The sequence below is a fragment of the Oncorhynchus keta genome, chromosome 14 (genome assembly GCF_023373465.1).
Source record: "Oncorhynchus keta strain PuntledgeMale-10-30-2019 chromosome 14, Oket_V2, whole genome shotgun sequence".
In the NCBI taxonomy this organism is placed as follows: domain Eukaryota; kingdom Metazoa; phylum Chordata; class Actinopteri; order Salmoniformes; family Salmonidae; genus Oncorhynchus; species Oncorhynchus keta.
The window spans coordinates 6415090-6437291 of record NC_068434.1 but is presented as its reverse complement, the minus strand read 5'-3'; the positions used below and the strand labels follow the sequence as shown (position 1 = coordinate 6437291).

Sequence of the window (22202 nt, the reverse complement as noted above, 5' to 3'; positions counted from 1 at the left end):
GCACCGGCATAACATATTGGTTAAGGATTCTCAATACCCAAAACATAAGTGTTGCTTCAATTCATTATCAGAACAAATGTCTGTCAGTTTTTTTGTTAGTCATTCAGGAGGTGCAGAGACCCACAAAGACAGCCATGTTAATCTGAGAAACATCTTGGTGTAAAGGTGGGCAGATAATACCACTCAGAAACCTACAAACACCTCATCGTTTGGCATCTATCTACTCATTGTAAAAGCCATCAATAAAACAAACCCCCAAAAAATGTATATTGCTTTTGAATAATGTTTTTATTTATCACCATTAAGCATTTGTATATATATATATATTTTTTAAAAATCAAAAAAACATTCACAGTATGGTACAAGATCATTTACATAGTTTGTCTGTTGGAAAAACAGATATTTTTAATATTTTTAATTTTTATATACAACTTATGCATCTTAACGCAGTATACTTTCCTTTCCCAGGAGAGGCAGCATACAAACAACCTGCTTAACCAACAGTTCTGACATTCCTACAATAACCGGTGTTTCACAGGAACAAAAAGTTGTTATGAACATCTATCTGTATGTTGATGACGATGTTCTAAAGCAACCAAAATATAAAAACGATGAAGGTTTGAGGCTGTCTTCACCACAGTAACAAAGGGCTAGGAAGTGAAACCAATGGCCCAAAATCAAAGAATTAACATTTGTAAATAAGAACAAAATATATCAATGTCAACAACACAACATATTCAATACTGTTTTCGAACACTGCTGGGAGGTCTTAAAACCATCCAAACTTTTCACTACCATTTCCTGTTCGTCTTGAACTTGATCATCAGTGTAATTAATGGCTCAAGTCATTCTTGTAATTAAATGGCTTTTTTTCTTTCTTCTTTCTAATTGTACAAAATAACAGATCAAACAAGTATGGCTGTTGAATCAGAAATCTGTCCACCAATACACTATTTGAACAAGATGTTTCTGAGTATGACTGTCTTGCATTAAAACATGGAAACAAAATAACAGAAGTTAAATAATTGTACACTTATTATTAGTTTATCAAAATAGTCAAGAGTACAGAGCTCTTAAATTGACAATGTAATGCAACAGAATGACTGGGGTATTGAGGAATCCAGCAATTCCCTTCTCCCCTTGTTAATGGTTAAACTTACCTTTGGAAAATAAATAAAAATATATGGAGATGTTATCAAGGCATGAAAGCAGCTTATTACTGTATAGGCAAGTGTGCATAACTGAAGCCTGCTGCTGTCAGACCTAGAAGTGGAGACTCCAGGCCTGCTGCTATCAGACCTAGAAGTGGAGACTCCACGCCTGCTGCTGTCAGACCTAGAAGTGGAGATTCTAGACCTGCTGCTATCAGACCTAGAAGTGGAGATTCTAGGCCTGCTGCTATCAGACCTAGAAGTGGAGACTCCAGGCCTGCTGCTATCAGACCTAGAAGTGGAGACTCCAGGCCTGCTGCTATCAGACCTAGAAGTGGAGACTCCAGGCCTGCTGCTATCAGACCTAGAAGTGGAGACTCCAGGCCTGCTGCTATCAGACCTAGAAGTGGAGACTCCAGGCCTGCTGCTATCAGACCTAGAAGTGGAGACTCCACGCCTGCTGCTATCAGACCTAGAAGTGGAGACTCCACGCCTGCTGCTATCAGACCTAGAGTGGAGACTCCAGGCCTGCTGCTATCAGACCTAGAAGTGGAGACTCCAGGCCTGCTGCTATCAGACCTAGAAGTGGAGACTCCACGCCTGCTGCTGTCAGAACTAGAAATGGAGATTCTAGACCTGCTGCTATCAGACCTAGAAGTGGAGATTCTAGGCCTGCTGCTATCAGACCTAGAAGTGGCAGCAGGACCAGATGTAGGGTTGTATGCTATACTACATCACCACCCAAATATAGGTGCAGCTTCATGCACATCTTTAATGAGAGCACGTTGAAATGGTTAGTAGATACAAACTTCAGAGATGAATTGGTTGGAACATTTTGTCATAAGTCCCTGAAAGTCCCTTCAGACTGAAAGTCCCTTCTTCAGACTTCAGACTAGACAACCAAAGAAAATATGAATGACCTTGACAACATTGTCTATGGCACAAATACATACATAAAATCAAGGCTGTTTGTACATTTGTCACCAAATGTTGTCATTCCAGCCTTTTGGGATGACTTCAACCGTATGTTGGGGCTCCATTTCTAAAATTACGGTCCCTTCTGAGCGTCCCATAACCTTAATCAGTGGTCAAGTACTTTCACGCAGCTGTTTTCGGTTTTTGGTTGTTCCTTAGCTCAGCTATACCTTGAACTACAATGTTATACTAAGTCAGTGAGACATGGGATACATATTTCCATTTTGATATATTGGCAGAAAGTCTGACTTAAGTTACTATAAAAATCTTTAAGTTTTAAATCTTTGACTTTAAGTTACTATAAAAATCACTTAACTGAAGTCATTCTGGGATTTTATTGTCATACTCTAGTTAACATATTTTAATATATGGGCACCGCTGACTGTTATACCACAACAAAAAGTTCATTTAGCTACCATTAAAAAAAGAAGAAGAAGAATGGTCACAGTGACATTCTTACGATAATTTCTTAAGATACATTTTAGTTATACATTTCTTGTAATAATGAATCGTTTTGGGGTGTGGGCGGCAGCTAGAATAGTTGTCTGTAGTAAAGTGCACAGTACAACCCAAAAGGGACGTGACATTTTGGAAATAAACTTATTACGCCAACCCAAGGTGGTGGAGCTTTTGAGATTTAAGGATATATCAATATGCTAGTTTCAAATGGACTCAATAAGCAAAATCAAAAATATATATATATATTTTACGGCTAAATGACCACACATTCTTTGACTGCTGGTTTGTGACTAAATCATGAAATCATTACTGCACCATCATATACAGTGAGGTCTGAAATTGACACATAAATTACAAATGTAAAATAAGTCAATACTGAGCTATATTGGAGAATTACATTTATTTTATACTCGTACAATTTTAGGATATTTTTGCCAAAAAAAAAAAAATCTGTTTTCCTCAATTGCTCAGAGAAAAAAAAAAACTACTTTTTTTTTTTTCAACGAGTAATACTTTTTTCAGTCTCGAAAAGCGAGGGGTCAAAATGATTGATGGATGCGCCCTCCAATTAAATCCACACGTTCTCAAATGGGTTTCAAGCCCGGAGCGTGAGATGGCCATAGCAAAATGTTGATTTGTGTGGCCAATTAACAACTTGTGTTGGATGGATTTTGATGTTGTTTTCTTGGGGTCATTGTATTACTGGAAGATCCACTTATGGCCAAGTTTCAGCCTCCTGGCAGAATTAGATTCAAATAATATTATTTATTCATTTTATAGTCATTAAATTGCTCATCTTTATCGAGGTGTCAATCATTTGTAATAATATATGCCATTTAGCAGACGCTTTTATCCAATGTGCATACATTCTACGTATGGGTGGTCCCGGAATCGAACCCACTACCCTGGCGTTACAAGCGCCATGCTCTACCAACTGAGCTACAGAAGGACCACAATAGGCCGTCATTGTAAATATGAATTTGTTCTTAACTGACTTGCCTCGTTAAATAAAATAAAAGTTTAGATTATTTAATTTTAGATTATTTAAATTTGGGACCCCACTATACATCCTACTGTTCACTAACGAGATGTGCTGTTTGGTTCTCTTAAGTGTAACCTGGGAAACCTATTCCCATTTGAGCACTGAGATTGAGACCATTTACACCAAAAGACTGCAATTACTCACCAGGGTCTGTATTTCACAAAGCGTCTCAAAGTAGGAATGCTGATCTAGGATCAGTGTAGCCTTTCAGATCATAATGAATAATGGGGAGGGTAGTAGTACAGTGAGTGTGGTTGGAGGTTTAAGGGGGGTGAACAGTGAGTGTGGTTGGGGGTTTAAGGGGGGGGGCAGAATAGTGAGTGTGGTTGGGGGTTTAAGGGTGGGGTAGTATAGTGAGTGGGTTGGGGGTTTAAGGGGGAAAGAATAGTGAGTGTGGTTGGGGGTTTAAGGGGGAGAACAGTGAGTGTGGTTGGGGGTTTAAGGAGGGTGGAACAGTGAGTGTGGTTGGGGGTTTAAGGGGCGGAATAGTGAGTGTGGTTGGGGTTTAAGGGGGGCAGAATAGTGAGTGTGGTTGGGGGTTTAAGGGGTGGGGTAGTATAGTGAGTGTGGTTGGGGGTTTAAGGGTGGGGCAGTATAGTGAGTGTGGTTGGGGGTTTAAGGGGGAAGAATAGTGAGTGTGGTTGGGGGTTTAAGGGAGGGAAGAATAGTGAGTGTGGTTGGGGGTTTAAGGGTGGGGTAGTATAGTGAATGTGGTTGGGGTTTAAGGGTGGGGTAGTATAGTGAGTGTGGTTGGGGTTTAAGGGTAGGGTAGTATAGTGAGTGTGGTTGGGGGTTTAAGGGTGGGGCAGAATAGTGAGTGTGGTTGGGGGGTTTAAGGGGTGGGGTAGTATAGTGAGTGTGGTTGGGGGTTTAAGGGTAGGGAGTATAGTGAGTGTGGTTGGGGGTTTAAGGGTGGGGCAGAATAGTGAGTGTGGTTGGGGTTTAAGGGGGAAGAATAGTGAGTGTGGTTGGGGGTTTAAGGGGGAAGAATAGTGAGTGTGGTTGGGGGTTTAAGAGTTGAGTTTGGCAGGGGAGAAATGAAGACAGGAGAGTTCCAAACTGAAGTGTTGGGTCCTGTTGGGGGCGCGGCGAGACGGGGTTGGGAGAGGGGCCTCCATTAAGACTTGCCTGCGCTAGCCAGGAAGGGGCGGGCCAAACAGGTATTCAGGGGAGGAGGGGCTTGGCGGTTGCGGCGGAGGTGATTGGCTGCAGCGGTCGGTCTGCCTCCATGCTGAGTGGTTCTCTCCACGGGTTTACCTGCTCGGGCAGATAGGGGATCGTTAAGACACAGGAAATTCCAATTCTATTTTTCTTTTTTTTAGCCATCAAATTAACATGAGACATAAATAATTGTCTTTGGAATCAGGAGTGCATTTAGTGAAATATAAGAACGTTTGCAGATCGAAAAGTAACAAATCGAGACAGAATATTAAACATATTAATATATTGACAAATGGCAACTAAAGAGCAGGAACCTTTTGTCTATTAATATATATTTACATGTCAGTCATTTAGCAGAAGCTCTTCTCCAGAAGCGACTATCCGTTGTGAGTGCAGACATGTTCCCTGTGGGAATCAAACCCAGGTGGAACAGTAACGGAAAGGTGAAGGTAAAAGATGGGGCACTTGCTGGGGGACGGTAAAAGCGGGGCACTTGCTGGGGGAAGGTAAAAGATGGGGCACTTGCTGGGGGACTGTAAAAGATGGGGCACTTGCTGGGGGACTGTAAAAGACAGGGCACTTGCTGGGGGACTGTAAAAGATGGGGCACTTGCTGGGGGAAGGTAAAAGACGGGGCACTTGCTTGCTCTGAGGAGGTCGAACTCGCGGTCCAGAAGTTCCTCCTCCGTCAGTTTGGAGAAGTTGTCCTCTCCGAAGGGGTTCCAGCGGGACATGTCAGGAGGGTGGCTCTGGGGGTGACCAGGCTCTGGGGTTGGGTCCGGGGGAGGGGTGGTCACCTTTAGGTCCACCAGAGGGTTTCTACTGGGGAGAGAGGGAACAGAGGGGAACAGAGGGGAACAGAGGGGAACAGAGGGAACAGAGGGAACAGAGAGGAACAGAGGGGAACAGAGGGAGACAGAGGGGAACAGAGAACAGAGAGGAAGATATGAAGTGGGGCAGGCTAATGATCACCATAGACTGAGATGCTTTATGATGTGCTGTATTACACTGACAGACATTACAGGCACATACATATTGGGGTATGAAATGACTGAGGGGATGTTACATGGTGTATAGAGTCTCAACAGGGGAAGGTGTTACCTGGTGTATAGAGTCTCAACAGGGAAGGTGTTACCTGGTGTATAGAGCCTCAACAGGGGGAAGGTGTTACCTGGTGTATAGAGTCTCAACAGGGAAGGTGTTACCTGGTGTATAGAGTCTCAACAGGGAAAGGTGTTACCTGGTGTATAGAGTCTCAACAGGGAAGGTGTTACCTGGTGTATAGAGTCTCAACAGGGGAAGGTGTTACCTGGTGTATAGAGTCTCAACAGGGGAAGGTGTTACCTGGTGTATAGAGTCTCAACAGGGAAGGTGTTACCTGGTGTATAGAGTCTCAACAGGGGAAGGTGTTACCTGGTGTATAGAGTCTCAACAGGGAAGGTGTTACCTGGTGTATAGAGTCTCAACAGGGAAGGTGTTACCTGGTGTATAGAGTCTCAACAGGGGAAGGTGTTACCTGGTGTATAGAGTCTCAACAGGGGGAAGGTGTTACCTGGGTATAGAGTCTCAACAGGGAAGGTGTTACCTGGTGTATAGAGTCTCAACAGGGGAAGGTGTTACCTGGTGTATAGAGTCTCAACAGGGGAAGGTGTTACCTGGTGTATAGAGTCTCAACAGGGGAAGGTGTTACCTGGTGTATAGAGTCTCAACAGGGAAGGTGTTACCTGGTGTATAGAGTCTCAACAGGGAAGGTGTTACCTGGTGTATAGAGTCTCAACAGGGGGAAGGTGTTACCTGGTGTATAGAGTCTCAACAGGGAAGGTGTTACCTGGTGTATAGAGCCTCAACAGGGGAAGGTGTTACCTGGTGTATAGAGCCTCAACAGGGGAAGGTGTTACCTGGTGTATAGAGTCTCAACAGGGGAAGGTGTTACCTGGTGTATAGAGCCTCAACAGGGGAAGGTGTTACCTGGTGTATAGAGTCTCAACAGGGGAAGGTGTCACATTTCCAGCACCAGCCCCGATTGCCACGACCCCAGGGCTGACCCCAGATCCAGCCGGGTTAAAAGAGCCTCTAGCCTCTAGCCTCTGGAACTCTAGCGGGGAGGTCACAGTGGGCTGCTGGGTGGAATGCTGTTGATGTTGTAGCTGTTGTTGTTGTAGTAGTTGTTGTTGTTGTTGTTGTTGTTGATGGAGTTGTAGTTGCTGTTGCTGCTGCTGTGCAAAGGCCTGGTGGTACTGGTGCATCTGACAGGGGAGGGGAACGAGGTAACAGTGATGTCACGTTGACGATGAGAGAGACATGATTACAGACACAGTGAATCTGTGATGGACAGGATCAGACAATAGGACTGTCAGTAATAGAGACTTATATTAAAGGTTGATTATGGCTTGACAGTGACGAAACGCAAAATGTATGGGATAAGTGATATTTCCTAAAACACTCGCTAAAGTGACTACAACGGACGAGAGAGAGCCTGATTTCCTCTGTGTAATTACTTCATATGTCAATTTAACACAGTCACACAGTGAACCGGTGGCGCTTTCTCCTCTCCCCTCCTCCTCTCCTCCCTCCCCCCCTCCCTCCTCCCCCCCCTCCTCTCCTCCGTCTCCCTCCCCCTCCTCTCCCCCTCCGTCCCCTCCCCTCCCCTCTCCTCTCCCCTCTCCCCTGATAACCGTGTGGACAGAGCAGATTGCTGCTGAAATTAAAACAGATGGTAACCGTTCGGTGGAAAACGAGCTAAAACCGACTCTGCCTTTACAGTACGTATTTGGATGACTGGTTGTTGGCGACGGTTGACTACTGAGGGTACGTAAATATGAACGGTAGGATATTTTTGGATGAAGTCACTGCTCTGAACCCTTTACGTTTTGGCAGAGGTCTGTTCAGCGAGGGAGATGCCAGTGAGTGTTTGGAGAAGGAACTTGATTTTTGGGGGATATATTTGACACAGAATGAAATAGCCAGCTGTTTCCAGCGTCCTGTCACACTGTGCACGTTCTTGCGCTCCTAAACAGGAGAGTTTTGTTTCCCTCAACAGAGCGTTATCTCGTCCAGCGTCCTGTCACACTGTGCACGTTCTTGCGCTCCTAAACAAGAGAGTTTAGTTTCCCTCAACAGAGCGTTATCTCGTCCAGCGTCCTGTCACACTGTGCACGTTCTTGCGCTCCTAAACAGGAGAGTTTCGTTTCCCTCAACAGAGCGTTATCTCGTCCAGCGTCCTGTCACACTGTGCACGTTCTTGCGCTCCTAAACAAGAGAGTTTAGTTTCCCTCAACAGAGCGTTATCTCGTCCAGCGTTCAGTATAGTTCCAGGTACATTTATATCTTATTGGCAGTCGTTTCTGCATGAAATAAAACCGAGGGAGGTTTCAGTGTGTGGTCACCCAGCTTTTTCTTGGTACACCTTGCAGTTCATCTGCAACTTACAGGATTTGTGTTCAATATGTCTAAACTACAGCTCTTACCACGGCTGAGTAGTGGCTGAGTAGTGGGCCTGTTGTTGATGTGACGTGGCTGAGTAGTGGCTGAGTAGTGGGCCTGTTGTTGATGTGACGTGGCTGAGTAGTGGCTGAGTAGTGGGCCTGTTGTTGATGTGACATGGCTGAGTAGTGGCTGAGTAGTGGGCCTGTTGTTGATGTGACGTGGCTGAGTAGTGGCTGAGTAGTGGGCCTGTTGTTGATGTGACGTGGCTGAGTAGTGGGCCTGTTGTTGATGTGACGTGGCTGAGTAGTGGGCCTGTTGTTGATGTGACATGGCTGAGTAGTGGGCCTGTTGTTGATGTGACATGGCTGAGTAGTGGGCCTGTTGTTGATGTGACATGGCTGAGTAGTGGGCCTGTTGTTGATGTGACATGGCTGAGTAGTGGGCCTGTTGTTGATGTGACATGGCTGAGTAGTGGGCCTGTTGATGATGTGACATGGCTGAGTAGTGGGCCTGTTGTTGATGTGGCGTGGCTGAGTAGTGGGCCTGTTGTTGATGTGACGTGGCTGAGTAGTGGGCCTGTTGTTGATGTGACATGGCTGAGTAGTGGGCCTGTTACGGCTGAGTAGTGGGCCTGTTGTTGATGTGACGTGGCTGAGTAGTGGGCCTGTTGTTACACGGCTGAGTAGTGGGCCTGTTGTTGATGTGACGTGGCTGAGTAGTGGGCCTGTTGTTGATGTTGTTACACGGCTGAGTAGTGGGCCTGTTGTTGATGTTGTTACACGGCTGAGTAGTGGGCCTGTTGTTGATGTGACGTGGCTGAGTAGTGGCTGAGTAGTGGGCCTGTTGATGTGACATGGCTGAGTAGTGGGCCTGTTGTTGATGTGACGTGGCTGAGTAGTGGCTGAGTAGTGGGCCTGTTGTTGATGTGACATGGCTGAGTAGTGGGCCTGTTGTTGATGTGACGTGGCTGAGTAGTGGGCCTGTTGTTGATGTGACATGGCTGAGTAGTGGGCCTGTTACACGGCTGAGTAGTGGGCCTGTTGTTGATGTGACGTGGCTGAGTAGTGGGCCTGTTGTTACACGGCTGAGTAGTGGGCCTGTTGATGTGACGTGGCTGAGTAGTGGCTGAGTAGTGGGCCTGTTGTTGATGTGACATGGCTGAGTAGTGGGCCTGTTGTTGATGTGACGTGGCTGAGTAGTGGCTGAGTAGTGGGCCTGTTGTTGATGTGACATGGCTGAGTAGTGGGCCTGTTGTTGATGTGACATGGCTGAGTAGTGGGCCTGTTGTTGTTGTGACATGGCTGAGTAGTGGGCCTGTTGTTGATGTTGTTACGGCTGAGTAGTGGGCCTGTTGTTGTTGTGACATGGCTGAGTAGTGGGCCTGTTGTTGATGTTGTGACACGGCTGAGTGGTGGGCCTGTTGTTGATGTGACATGGCTGAGTAGTGGGCCTGTTGTTGATGTGACATGGCTGAGTAGTGGGCCTGTTGTTGATGTGACATGGCTGAGTAGTGGGCCTGTTGTTGATGTGACATGGCTGAGTAGTGGGCCTGTTGTTGTTGTGACATGGCTGAGTAGTGGGCCTGTTGTTGATGTGACATGGCTGAGTAGTGGGCCTGTTGTTGATGTGACATGGCTGAGTAGTGGGCCTGTTGTTGATGTGACATGGCTGAGTAGTGGGCCTGTTGTTGATGTGACATGGCTGAGTAGTGGGCCTGTTGTTGATGTGACATGGCTGAGTAGTGGGCCTGTTGTTGATGTTGTTACACGGCTGAGTAGTGGGCCTGTTGTTGATGTTGTTACACGGCTGAGTAGTGGGCCTGTTGTTGATGTTGTTACACGGCTGAGTAGTGGGCCTGTTGTTGATGTTGTGACACGGCTGAGTAGTGGGCCTGTTGTTGATGTTGTTACATGGTTGAGTAGTGGGCCTGTTGTTGATGTTGTTACATGGCTGAGTAGTGGGCCTGTTGTTGATGTTATGACATGGCTGAGTAGTGGGCCTGTTGTTGATGTTGTGACATGGCTGAGTAGTGGGCCTGTTGTTGTCGTTACATGGCTGAGTAGTGGGCCTGTTGTTGATGTTGTTACATGGCTGAGTAGTGGGCCTGTTGTTGTCGTTACATGGCTGAGTAGTGGGCCTGTTGTTGATGTTATGACATGGCTGAGTAGTGGGCCTGTTGTTGATGTTGTGACATGGCTGAGTAGTGGGCCTGTTGTTGTCGTTACATGGCTGAGTAGTGGGCCTGTTGTTGATGTTGTTACATGGCTGAGTAGTGGGCCTGTTGTTGATGTTGTTACATGGCTGAGTAGTGGGCCTGTTGTTGATGTTGTTACATGGCTGAGTAGTGGGCCTGTTGTTGATGTTGTTACATGGCTGAGTAGTGGGCCTGTTGTTGATGTTATGACATGGCTGAGTAGTGGGCCTGTTGTTGATGTTGTGACATGGCTGAGTAGTGGGCCTGTTGTTGTCGTTACATGGCTGAGTAGTGGGCCTGTTGTTGATGTTGTTACATGGCTGAGTAGTGGGCCTGTTGTTGTCGTTACATGGCTGAGTAGTGGGCCTGTTGTTGATGTTATGACATGGCTGAGTAGTGGGCCTGTTGTTGATGTTGTGACATGGCTGAGTAGTGGGCCTGTTGTTGTCGTTACATGGCTGAGTAGTGGGCCTGTTGTTGATGTTGTTACATGGCTGAGTAGTGGGCCTGTTGTTGATGTTGTTACATGGCTGAGTAGTGGGCCTGTTGTTGATGTTGTTACATGGCTGAGTAGTGGGCCTGTTGTTGATGTTGTTACATGGCTGAGTAGTGGGCCTGTTGTTGATGTTATGACATGGCTGAGTAGTGGGCCTGTTGTTGATGTTGTGACATGGCTGAGTAGTGGGCCTGTTGTTGTCGTTACATGGCTGAGTAGTGGGCCTGTTGATGTTGTTACATGGCTGAGTAGTGGGCCTGTTGTTGTCGTTACATGGCTGAGTAGTGGGCCTGTTGTTGATGTTATGACATGGCTGAGTAGTGGGCCTGTTGTTGATGTTGTTACATGGCTGAGTAGTGGGCCTGTTGTTGATGTGACATGGCTGAGTAGTGGCTGAGTAGTGGGCCTGTTGTTGATGTTGTGACATGGCTGAGTAGTGGGCCTGTTGTTGATGTGACATCCCCCCACTCTACTGCTATCCCCCCCACTCTACTGCTATCCCCCCCACTCTACTGCTATCCCCCCCCCCACTCGACTGCCAGCCCCCCACTCGACTGCTCACCCCCTCCCACTCGACTGCTCGTCCGTCCCCCCCACTCTACTGCTCACCCCCTCCCCACTCTACTGCTCGTCCGTCCCCCCACTCTACTGCTATTCCCCCACTCTACTGCTCGTCCGTCCCCCACTCTACTGCTATTCCCCCCCACTCTACTGCTCGTCCGTCCCCCCACTCTACTGCTATTCCCCCCACTCTACTGCTCGTCCGTCCCCCCACTCTACTGCTCGTCCGTCCCCCACTCTACTGCTCGTCCGTCCCCCACTCTACTGCTCGTCCGTCCCCCACTCTACTGCCATCCCCCCCACTCTACTGCTACCCCCCCCAACTACTGCTACCGTCCCCCCTCTACTGCTAGTCCCCCTACACTAACCCCTCCCTCCCCCTACACTAACCCCTCCCTCCCCCTACACTACCCCCCTCTACTAACCCCTCCCCCCTCTACTAACCCCTCCCCCTCTACTAACCCCTCCACTAACCCCTCCCCCTCTACTAACCCCTCCCCCTCTACTAACCCTCCCCTCTACTAACCCCTCCCCCTCTACTAACCCCTCCCCCTCTACTAACCCCTCCCCCTCTACTAACCCCTCCCCTCTACTAACCCCTCCCCCTCTACTAACCCCTCCCCCCCCTCTACTAACCCCTCCCTACACTACGTTACCTTTAGTTAAATAGTAAGACGTATCGTAGCACCCCGTATTAAATCGGCATATTCAACAGCATTTAAGAAATACATAATTACCTTTAACAGTGTTCTTGTGAACAAGCCATCAATGTTTTGTGATTGGTGTTGTAAAAATGTTGGCTAACGGGTTAGCAATTAGCATGTTTCACATTTCAGTGGAAATAGTACTACCATCAGATTTTGCATAAGCTGTTTAGCAAAAAAAAAATATATATGTCCTGTAGTAAATCGGCAGTTATTGTCCACCTTACTATTTTGTTCAATTACAAGACATATCCGTTTAATTTTGTTCAAAAAAAGAGACACCAACCTTGGATCCTAAGTGTTTCCTAGATAGTTGACAAGTTGTCTAATCTTCCAGTAAGAACAAACAGGACCTGCCTGCTGTCAACTTTTCATTGCGAAGCCCGCGGCACCTTCCGGAAGACTCTTGAAAATGGTTTTCTTCTACCAACATCATTTTAAGTGTTGTAACCAAATAATGTTTCATTCATTTTGTTTTACAGATTAAATCTTATGGTTTTGAAAAAGTAGATAACAGTTTAATACTAACATATAAATGAGTGAATAATTTAGATTACAATATACAGCCTGTCCCACAAAATGTGTAAAATAGATCTATCACTTCAATTTAAAAAATCACCAAAAACCTCATTTAAATTACAAATTGCAATGAAAATTGGTGGTCAGCTAGCTAGAAGGGAGTCTTTAGTCGCGAAAACTTACCACCCAAGGTTTTAATTAGAAAAAAGGCAAAGAGCCCATTTTTAAACATCGGCTGGGCCTCTCTTAGTAGCTTGATAGAAAACCTGTTTGGATTTAGATCCCATTTCAGTCCAATGGAAGGGCTTTAAGAGAGGTTTAATTAATGGCTTAATATGTAATGGTTTTAACCGTCCAAACTGATGTATGTTATATAAATATGCTTGTTTAACTTTATCTGGGTTAGCCATTCCAAATAAGGTGAAATCATTTTCCTGGAGTCGGTAGAACCAGGAATACATATGTTAACTGTGATGTCACTAGAGAATGAATCAGAGAATTCAATTAAACAGGCGTTTCCCTCTCCAAGGTTTCAAGATCACTCAACTTTTCCGGGTTATGTACACACCAAGCACAGACTTCACCATTCATCCAATTTAAAATCATCTGTGTGTGTCTTACCTACCATGGCTGCATAGTGGGCTTGTGTGTGTGTGTGTGTGTGTGTGTGTGTGTGTGTGTGTGTGTGTCTTACCATTGCTACGTAGTGGGCCTGTGCCTGGGCCTGTGCCTGTGCCTGGGCCTGTTGCTGATACATGGGCTGTATCATCATCTGCTGCTGAAGGGCCTGCTGGTACTGAGAGGACAGAGGCAGACCATCTTAGATTGCTATCGATTATTTACATTTACAGACCATCTCAGATTGCTATCGATTATTTACAGACCATCTCAAATTGCTATCGATTATTTACATTTACAGACCATCTCAGATTGCTATCGATTATTTACAGACCATCTCAGATTGCTATCGATTATTTACAGGCCATCTCAAATTGCTATCGATTATTTACAGACCATCTCAGATTGCTATCGATTATGTACAGACCATCTCAGATTGCTATCGATTATTTACAGACCATCTCAGATTGCTATCGATTATTTACAGACCATCTCAGATTGCTATCGATTATGTACAGACCATCTCAGATTGCTATCGATTATTTACAGACCATCTCAGATTGCTATCGCTATTTACAGACCATCTCAAATTGCTATCGATTATTTACAGACCATCTCAGATTGATATCGATTTAAACACCGTTTCCCATGCTTGTTCAATGAACCATAAACAATTAATGAACATGCACCTGTGGAACGGTCGTTAAGACACTAACAGCTTACAGACGGTAGGCAATTAAAGGTCACAGTTATGAAAACCTTGGACCCTAAAGAAGCCGTTCTACTGACTCTGGAAAAACACCCAAAGAAAGATGCCCAGGGTCCCTGCTCATCTGCGTGAATGTGCCTTAGGCATGCTGCAAGGAGGCATGAGGACTGCAGATGTGGCCAGGGCAATAAATTGCAATGTCCGTATTGTGAGACGCCTAAGACAGCGCAACAGGGAGACATTATGGACAGCTGATCATCCTCACAGTGGCAGAGCACGTGTAACAACACCTGCACAGGATCGGTACATCCGAACACCACACCTGCGGGACAGGTACAGGATGGCAGCAACAACTGCCAGAGTAACACCAGGAACGCGCAATCCCTCCATCAATGCTCAGACTGCCCGCAATAGGATGAGAGAGGCTGGACTGAGGGCTTGTAGGCCTGTTGTAAGGCAGGTCCTCACCAGACATCACCGCCAACAACGTCGCCTATGGGCACAGACCCACCGTCGCTGGACCAGACAGTTCTGGCAAAAAGTGCTCTTCACTGACGATTCACGGTTTTGTCTCACCAGGGGTGGTGATCGGATTCACGTTTATTGTCGAAGGAATGAGCGTTACACCGAGGCCTGTACTCTGGAGCGGGATTGATTTGGAGGTGGAGGGTCCGTCATGGTCTGGGGCGGTATGTCACAGCATCATCGGACTGAGCTCGGTGTCATTGCAGACAATCTCAATGCTGAGCGTTACAGGGAAGACATCCTCCTCCCTCATGTCGTACCCTTCCTGACATGACCCTCCAGCATGACAATGCCAGCAGCCATACCGCTCACGCTGTGCGTGATTTCCTGCAAGACAGGAATGTCAGTGTTCTGCCATGGCCAGCAAAGAGCCCGGATCTCAATCCCATTGAGCACGTCTGGGACCTGTTGGATCGGAGGGTGAGGGCTTGGGCCATTCCCCCCAGAAATGTCCGGGAACTTGCAGGTGCCTTGGTGGAAGAGTGGGGTAACATGTCACAGCAAGAACTGGAAAATCTGGTGCAGACCATGAGGAGGAGATGCACTGCAGTACTTAATGCAGCTGGTGGCCACACCACATACTGGCTGTTACTTTTGATTTTGACCCCCCTTTGTTCAGGGACACATTATTCCATTTCTGTTAGTCACATGTCTGTGGAACTTGTTCAGTTTATGTCTCAGTTGTTGAATCTTGTTATGTTCATACAAATATTTACACATGTTAAGATTGCTGAAAATAAACACAGTTGACAGTGAGAGGACGTTTATTTTTGGCTGAGTTGACAACACTGATGTTGGTTTTGCTAGTGTGCCTCGCTTAATATACCCCTGGTGTCAGACAGCGTGAGGGTTTATCAGTAGAACCTTAATATACCCCTGGTGTCAGACAGCGTTAGGGTTTATCAGTAGAACCTTAATATACCCCTGGTGTCAGATAGCGTGAGGGTTTATCAGTAGAACCTTAATATAACCCCTGGTGTCAGACAGCGTGAGGGTTTCTCAGTAGAACCTTAATATACCCCTGGTGTCAGACAGCGTGAGGGTTTATCAGTAGAACCTTAATATAACCCCTGGTGTCAGATAGCGTGAGGGTTTCTCAGTAGAACCTTAATATACCCCTGGTGTCAGACAGCGTGAGGGTTTATCAGTAGAACCTTAATATACCCCTGGTGTCAGACAGCGTGAGGGTTTATCAGTAGAACCTTAATATAACCCCTGGTGTCAGACAGCGTGAGGGTTTCTCAGTAGAACCTTAATATAACCCCTGGTGTCAGACAGCGTGAGGGTTTATCAGTAGAACCTTAATATACCCCTGGTGTCAGACAGCGTGAGGGTTTATCAGTAGAACCTTAATATAACCCCTGGTGTCAGACAGCGTGAGGGTTTATCAGTAGAACCTTAATATAACCCCTGGTGTCAGACAGCGTGAGGTTTATCAGTACAACCTTAATATACCCCTGGTGTCAGACAGCGTGAGGGTTTATCAGTAGAACCTTAATATAACCCCTGGTGTCAGACAGCGTGAGGGTTTCTCAGTAGAACCTTAATATACCCCTGGTGTCAGACAGCGTGAGGGTTTCTCAGTAGAACCTTAATATACCCCTGGTGTCAGACACCGTGAGGGTTTATCAGTAGAACCTTAATATACCCCTGGTGTCAGACAGCGTGAGGGTTTATCAGTAGAACCTTAATATACCCCTGGTGTCAGACAGCGTGAGGGTTTCTCAGTAGAACCTTAATATAACCCCTGGTGTCAGACAGCGTGAGGGTTTCTCAGTAGAACCTTAATATAACCCCTGGTGTCAGACAGCGTGAGGGTTTATCAGTAGAACCTTAATATACCCCTGGTGTCAGACAGCGTGAGGGTTTATCAGTAGAACCTTAATATAACCCCTGGTGTCAGACAGCGTGAGGGTTTATCAGTAGAACCTTAATATAACCCCTGGTGTCAGACAGCGTGAGGGTTTATCAGTACAACCTTAATATACCCCTGGTGTCAGACAGCGTGAGGGTTTATCAGTAGAACCTTAATATAACCCCTGGTGTCAGATAGCGTGAGGGTTTATCAGGAGAACCTTAATATAACCCCTGGTGTCAGACAGCGTGAGGGTTTATCAGTAGAACCTTAATATACCCCTGGTGTCAGACAGCGTGAGGGTTTCTCAGTAGAACCTTAATATAACCCCTGGTGTCAGACAGCGTGAGGGTTTCTCAGTAGAACCTTAATATACCCCTGGTGTCAGACAGCGTGAGGGTTTCTCAGTAGAACCTTAATATACCCCTGGTGTCAGACAGCGTGAGGGTTTCTCAGTAGAACCTTAATATACCCCTGGTGTCAGACAGCGTGAGGGTTTATCAGTAGAACCTTAATATACCCCTGGTGTCAGACAGCGTGAGGGTTTATCAGTAGAACCTTAATATACCCCTGGTGTCAGACAGCGTGAGGGTTTATCAGTAGAACCTTAATATACCCCTGGTGTCAGACAGCGTGAGGGTTTATCAGTAGAACCTTAATATACCCCTGGTGTCAGACAGCGTGAGGGTTTATCAGGAGAACCTTAATATAACCCCTGGTGTCAGACAGCGTGAGGGTTTCTCAGTAGAACCTTAATATACCCCTGGTGTCAGACAGCGTGAGGGTTTCTCAGTAGAACCTTAATATACCCCTGGTGTCAGACAGCGTGAGGGTTTATCAGTAGAACCTTAATATACCCCTGGTGTCAGACAGCGTGAGGGTTTCTCAGTAGAACCTTAATATACCCCTGGTGTCAGACAGCGTGAGGGTTTATCAGTAGAACCTTTTAATATAACCCCTGGTGTCAGATAGCGTGAGGGTTTATCAGTAGAACCTTAATATAATCCTGGTGTCAGACAGCGTGAGGGTTTATCAGTAGAACCTTAATATAACCCCTGGTGTCAGATAGCGTGAGGGTTTATCAGTAGAACCTTAATATACCCCTGGTGTCAGACAGCGTGAGGGTTTATCAGTAGAACCTTAATATACCCCTGGTGTCAGACAGCGTGAGGGTTTATCAGGAGAACCTTAATATAACCCCTGGTGTCAGACAGCGTGAGGGTTTATCAGTAGAACCTTAATATAACCCCTGGTGTCAGATAGCGTGAGGGATTATCAGTAGAACCTTAATATACCCCTGGTGTCAGACAGCGTGAGGGTTTATCAGTAGAACCTTAATATACCCCTGGTGTCAGACAGCGTGAGGGTTTATCAGGAGAACCTTAATATAACCCCTGGTGTCAGACAGCGTGAGGGTTTATCAGTAGAACCTTAATATAACCCCTGGTGTCAGATAGCGTGAGGGTTTCTCAGTAGAACCTTAATATACCCCTGGTGTCAGACAGCGTGAGGGTTTATCAGTAGAACCTTAATATACCCCTGGTGTCAGACAGCGTGAGGGTTTATCAGTACAACCTTAATATACATTTACATTACATTTACATTTGGTGTCAGACAGCGTGAGGGTTTCTCAGTAGAACCTTAATATACCCCTGGTGTCAGACAGCGTGAGGGTTTATCAGTAGAACCTTAATATACCCCTGGTGTCAGACAGCGTGAGGGTTTCTCAGTAGAACCTTAATATACCCCTGGTGTCAGACAGCGTGAGGGTTTATCAGTAGAACCTTAATATACCCCTGGTGTCAGACAGCGTGAGGGTTTATCAGTAGAACCTTAATATAACCCCTGGTGTCAGACAGCGTGAGGGTTTCTCAGTAGAACCTTAATATACCCCTGGTGTCAGACAGCGTGAGGGTTTATCAGTAGAACCTTAATATACCCCTGGTGTCAGACAGCGTGAGGGTTTCTCAGTAGAACCTTAATATACCCCTGGTGTCAGACAGCGTGAGGGTTTATCAGTAGAACCTTTTAATATAACCCCTGGTGTCAGATAGCGTGAGGGTTTATCAGTAGAACCTTAATATAATCCTGGTGTCAGACAGCGTGAGGGTTTATCAGTAGAACCTTAATATAACCCCTGGTGTCAGATAGCGTGAGGGTTTATCAGGAGAACCTTAATATACCCCTGGTGTCAGACAGCGTGAGGGTTTATCAGTAGAACCTTAATATACCCCTGGTGTCAGACAGCGTGAGGGTTTATCAGGAGAACCTTAATATAACCCCTGGTGTCAGACAGCGTGAGGGTTTATCAGTAGAACCTTAATATAACCCCTGGTGTCAGATAGCGTGAGGGTTTATCAGTAGAACCTTAATATACCCCTGGTGTCAGACAGCGTGAGGGTTTATCAGTAGAACCTTAATATACCCCTGGTGTCAGACAGCGTGAGGGTTTATCAGGAGAACCTTAATATAACCCCTGGTGTCAGACAGCGTGAGGTTTATCAGTAGAACCTTAATATAACCCCTGGTGTCAGATAGCGTGAGGGTTTATCAGTAGAACCTTAATATACCCCTGGTGTCAGATAGCGTGAGGGTTTATCAGTAGAACCTTAATATACCCCTGGTGTCAGACAGCGTGAGGTTTATCAGTACAACCTTAATATACCTCTGGTGTCAGACAGCGTGAGGGTTTATCAGTAGAACCTTAATATACCCCTGGTGTCAGACAGCGTGAGGGTTTATCAGTAGAACCTTAATATAACCCCTGGTGTCAGATAGCGTGAGGGTTTCTCAGTAGAACCTTAATATACCCCTGGTGTCAGACAGCGTGAGGGTTTATCAGTAGAACCTTAATATACCCCTGGTGTCAGACAGCGTGAGGGTTTATCAGTACAACCTTAATATACATTTACATTACATTTACATTTGGTGTCAGACAGCGTGAGGGTTTCTCAGTAGAACCTTAATATACCCCTGGTGTCAGACAGCGTGAGGGTTTATCAGTAGAACCTTAATATACCCCTGGTGTCAGACAGCGTGAGGGTTTATCAGTAGAACCTTAATATACCCCTGGTGTCAGACAGCGTGAGGGTTTCTCAGCAGTACCTGAAGGTATTGGAGCTGCTGTGGATGGACAGGATGGAGATGTTGTTGCAGACGCAGGTCTCCAGGCTGCAGCTGTTGGAGGACCCTGTTGGCTGTCTGGGGCTGTGGAGCAACCGGCTGGCTGTTACCAGGTGTTGGAGCTGTGATTCAAGAGGAGATCGTTCGTTGTCTATTTAGTGAGAATGTGTCTTCTGCCTATGCAAACCCTCTCAGATAAACCCGTTGAGATGCACAGGGTCCGCCACGGAGCAGTGCCCCTTGGGGGATAGCCGCTCAGAGGGCACAATGGCAGATAAACAAACACAAGCACAGTATTTTTGCATTCTCACCTTTCTGCCCATTGCTGACGGCTACAGAAGGCACAGCTGTAGGGGTGATGGGCGTGGCGGCGGTGGGCGTGGCGGCGGCGGGCACAGCTATAGGAGTGACAGCTGTGTTGGCTACAGGGATGGGTATCACATTACTGTTGGCAGCCTTGGGTCTCTGTCTCGGAGCGATGGAAGTTGCCGTCGGGCCCGCGGACTCTGTGATTCTGGAGTAGTAAGGGAACAACCAGAACAGTGGGAAAACGTCATTATTAACATGTATTTATACATTCTCATTGGCAGATAAAAACGCATTTTACAAAAAGAGACCCGACTCGTATTCTTTCACAAATATCCACAGCACAGTGAAGGTAGAACTTATTTTGTATTGCTTTTAATCTTTTTAAATTAATTTATCTTATTAACACTTTGTTCTAGCTAGCTATCAAGTAAACGCAATGTGACTGTACCTGGCTTTCGTCATGCTCTTCCTAGCAGCAACCTCGCTGGCTGTGAGTGGCTCAGGGAGTGACGTAGGGAGAGGGGAGCTCTGCAGAGGGCCCAATACAACCGTCACTGTTGCTGGGTATATAGGACACCCAACTCCTCCAGACACGAATCTTCATTTCACTTATAATACAAAACACATCTGTCACAATCAATGAACAGCGACTTACAAAGAGATTTGGCACAGGACACTCCTTTCCAGCTAACTTGAAGGCAAAGTAGGAGACTTGATAGATGTCTGGTCTCTTCTCATGGTCAGGCTCAAGCATATATCCTGGAGGAGACATGGGAGAGGGGACATATAGTTTAATATATCCTGGAGGAGACATGGGAGAGGGGACATATGGTTTAATATATCCTGGAGAAGAGGGGACATATAGTTTAATATATCCTGGAGTAGAGGGGACATATAGTTTAATATACTATATCCTGGAGTAGAGGGGACATATAGTTTAATATATCCTGGAGTAGAGGGGACATATAGTTTAATATATCCTGGAGAAGAGGGGACATATAGTTTAATATATCCTGGAGTAGAGGGGACATATAGTTTAATATATCCTGGAGAAGAGGGGACATATAGTTTAATATACTATATCCTGGAGTAGAGGGGACATATAGTTTAATATATCCTGGAGAAGAGGGGACATATAGTTTAATATACTATATCCTGGAGTAGAGGGGACATATAGTTTAATATATCGTGGAGAAGAGGGGACATATAGTTTAATATATCCTGGAGAAGACATGGGAGAGGGGACATATGGTTTAATATATCCTGGAGGAGACATGGGAGAGGGGACATATGGTTTAATATATCCTGGAGGAGACATGGGAGAGGGGACATATAGTTTAATATATCCTGGAGGAGACATGGGAGAGGGGACATATAGTTTAATATATCCTGGAGTAGACATGGGGACATATAGTTTAATATATCCTGGAGTAGAGGGACATATAGTTTAATATATCCTGGAGGAGAGGGGACATATAGTTTAATATATCCTGGAGGAGACATGGGAGAGGGGACATATGGTTTAATATATCCTGGAGGAGACATGAGACATATAGTTTAATGAGAGGAGACATGGGAGACATATAGTTTAATATATCCTGGAGGAGACATGGGAGAGGGGACATATAGTTTAATATATCCTGGAGGAGACATGGTTTAATATATCCTGAGAGGGGACATATGGTTTAATATATCCTGGAGGAGACATGGGAGAGGGGACATATAGTTTAATATATCCTGGAGAAGAGGGGACATATAGTTTAATATACTATATCCTGGAGAAGAGGGGACATATGGTTTAATATATCCTGGAGAAGTTTAATATATCCTGGGAAGACATATAGTTTAATATATATATCCTGGAGGGACATAGAGGAGAAGACATATGGTTTAATATACTATATCCTGGAGAAGAGGGGACATATGGTTTAATACTATATCCTGGAGAAGAGGGGACATATAGTTTAATATACTATATCCTGGAGAAGAGGGGACATATAGTTTAATATACTATATCCTGGAGAAGAGGGGACATATAGTTTAATATATCCTGGAGAAGAGGGGACATATAGTTTAATATACTATATCCTGGAGAAGAGGGGACATATAGTTTAATATACTATATCCTGGAGAAGATAGTTTAATATATCCTGGAGACATATAGTTTAATATACTCCTGGAGTAGAGGGGACATATAGTTTAATATATCCTGGAGAAGAGGGGACATATAGTTTAATATACTATATCCTGGAGTAGAGGGGACATATAGTTTAATATATCCTGGAGAAGAGGGGACATATAGAATATATCCTGGGGACATATAGTTTAATATATCCTGGAGTAGAGGGGACATATAGTTTAATATATCCTGGAGTA

General features: G+C 45.6%; 1 protein-coding gene and 2 long non-coding RNA genes across 3 annotated transcripts in view; all 3 read right to left on the bottom strand.

Moving 5' to 3' along the window:
- The window catches only part of LOC118381659 (BMP-2-inducible protein kinase-like), a 118791-nt gene that overhangs the window by 8756 nt on the left and 87833 nt on the right, over positions 1–22202 (bottom strand). The window contains exons 9-17 of the mRNA XM_052462663.1: positions 20482–20585; positions 20275–20354; positions 19829–20031; positions 19500–19639; positions 13382–13483; positions 6756–7033; positions 5254–5609; positions 4756–4884; positions 1221–1623 (exon numbers count right to left, since the gene is read on the bottom strand). Of these exons, the coding sequence (XP_052318623.1) occupies positions 1221–1623; positions 4756–4884; positions 5254–5609; positions 6756–7033; positions 13382–13483; positions 19500–19639; positions 19829–20031; positions 20275–20354; positions 20482–20585 (1795 nt within the window). The remainder of the gene's footprint in view (positions 1–1220; positions 1624–4755; positions 4885–5253; positions 5610–6755; positions 7034–13381; positions 13484–19499; positions 19640–19828; positions 20032–20274; positions 20355–20481; positions 20586–22202) is intronic.
- Positions 268–3889, bottom strand: LOC127907145 (uncharacterized). Its single transcript, XR_008063445.1, has 3 exons — positions 1788–3889; positions 1695–1751; positions 268–1659 (listed from the first exon to the last, which is right to left on the bottom strand). It is a non-coding gene; the product is annotated as an uncharacterized LOC127907145 (long non-coding RNA).
- LOC127907149 (uncharacterized) lies at positions 15345–16316 on the bottom strand. The gene is made up of 3 exons (XR_008063463.1): positions 16178–16316; positions 16082–16129; positions 15345–15355 (listed from the first exon to the last, which is right to left on the bottom strand). It is a non-coding gene; the product is annotated as an uncharacterized LOC127907149 (long non-coding RNA).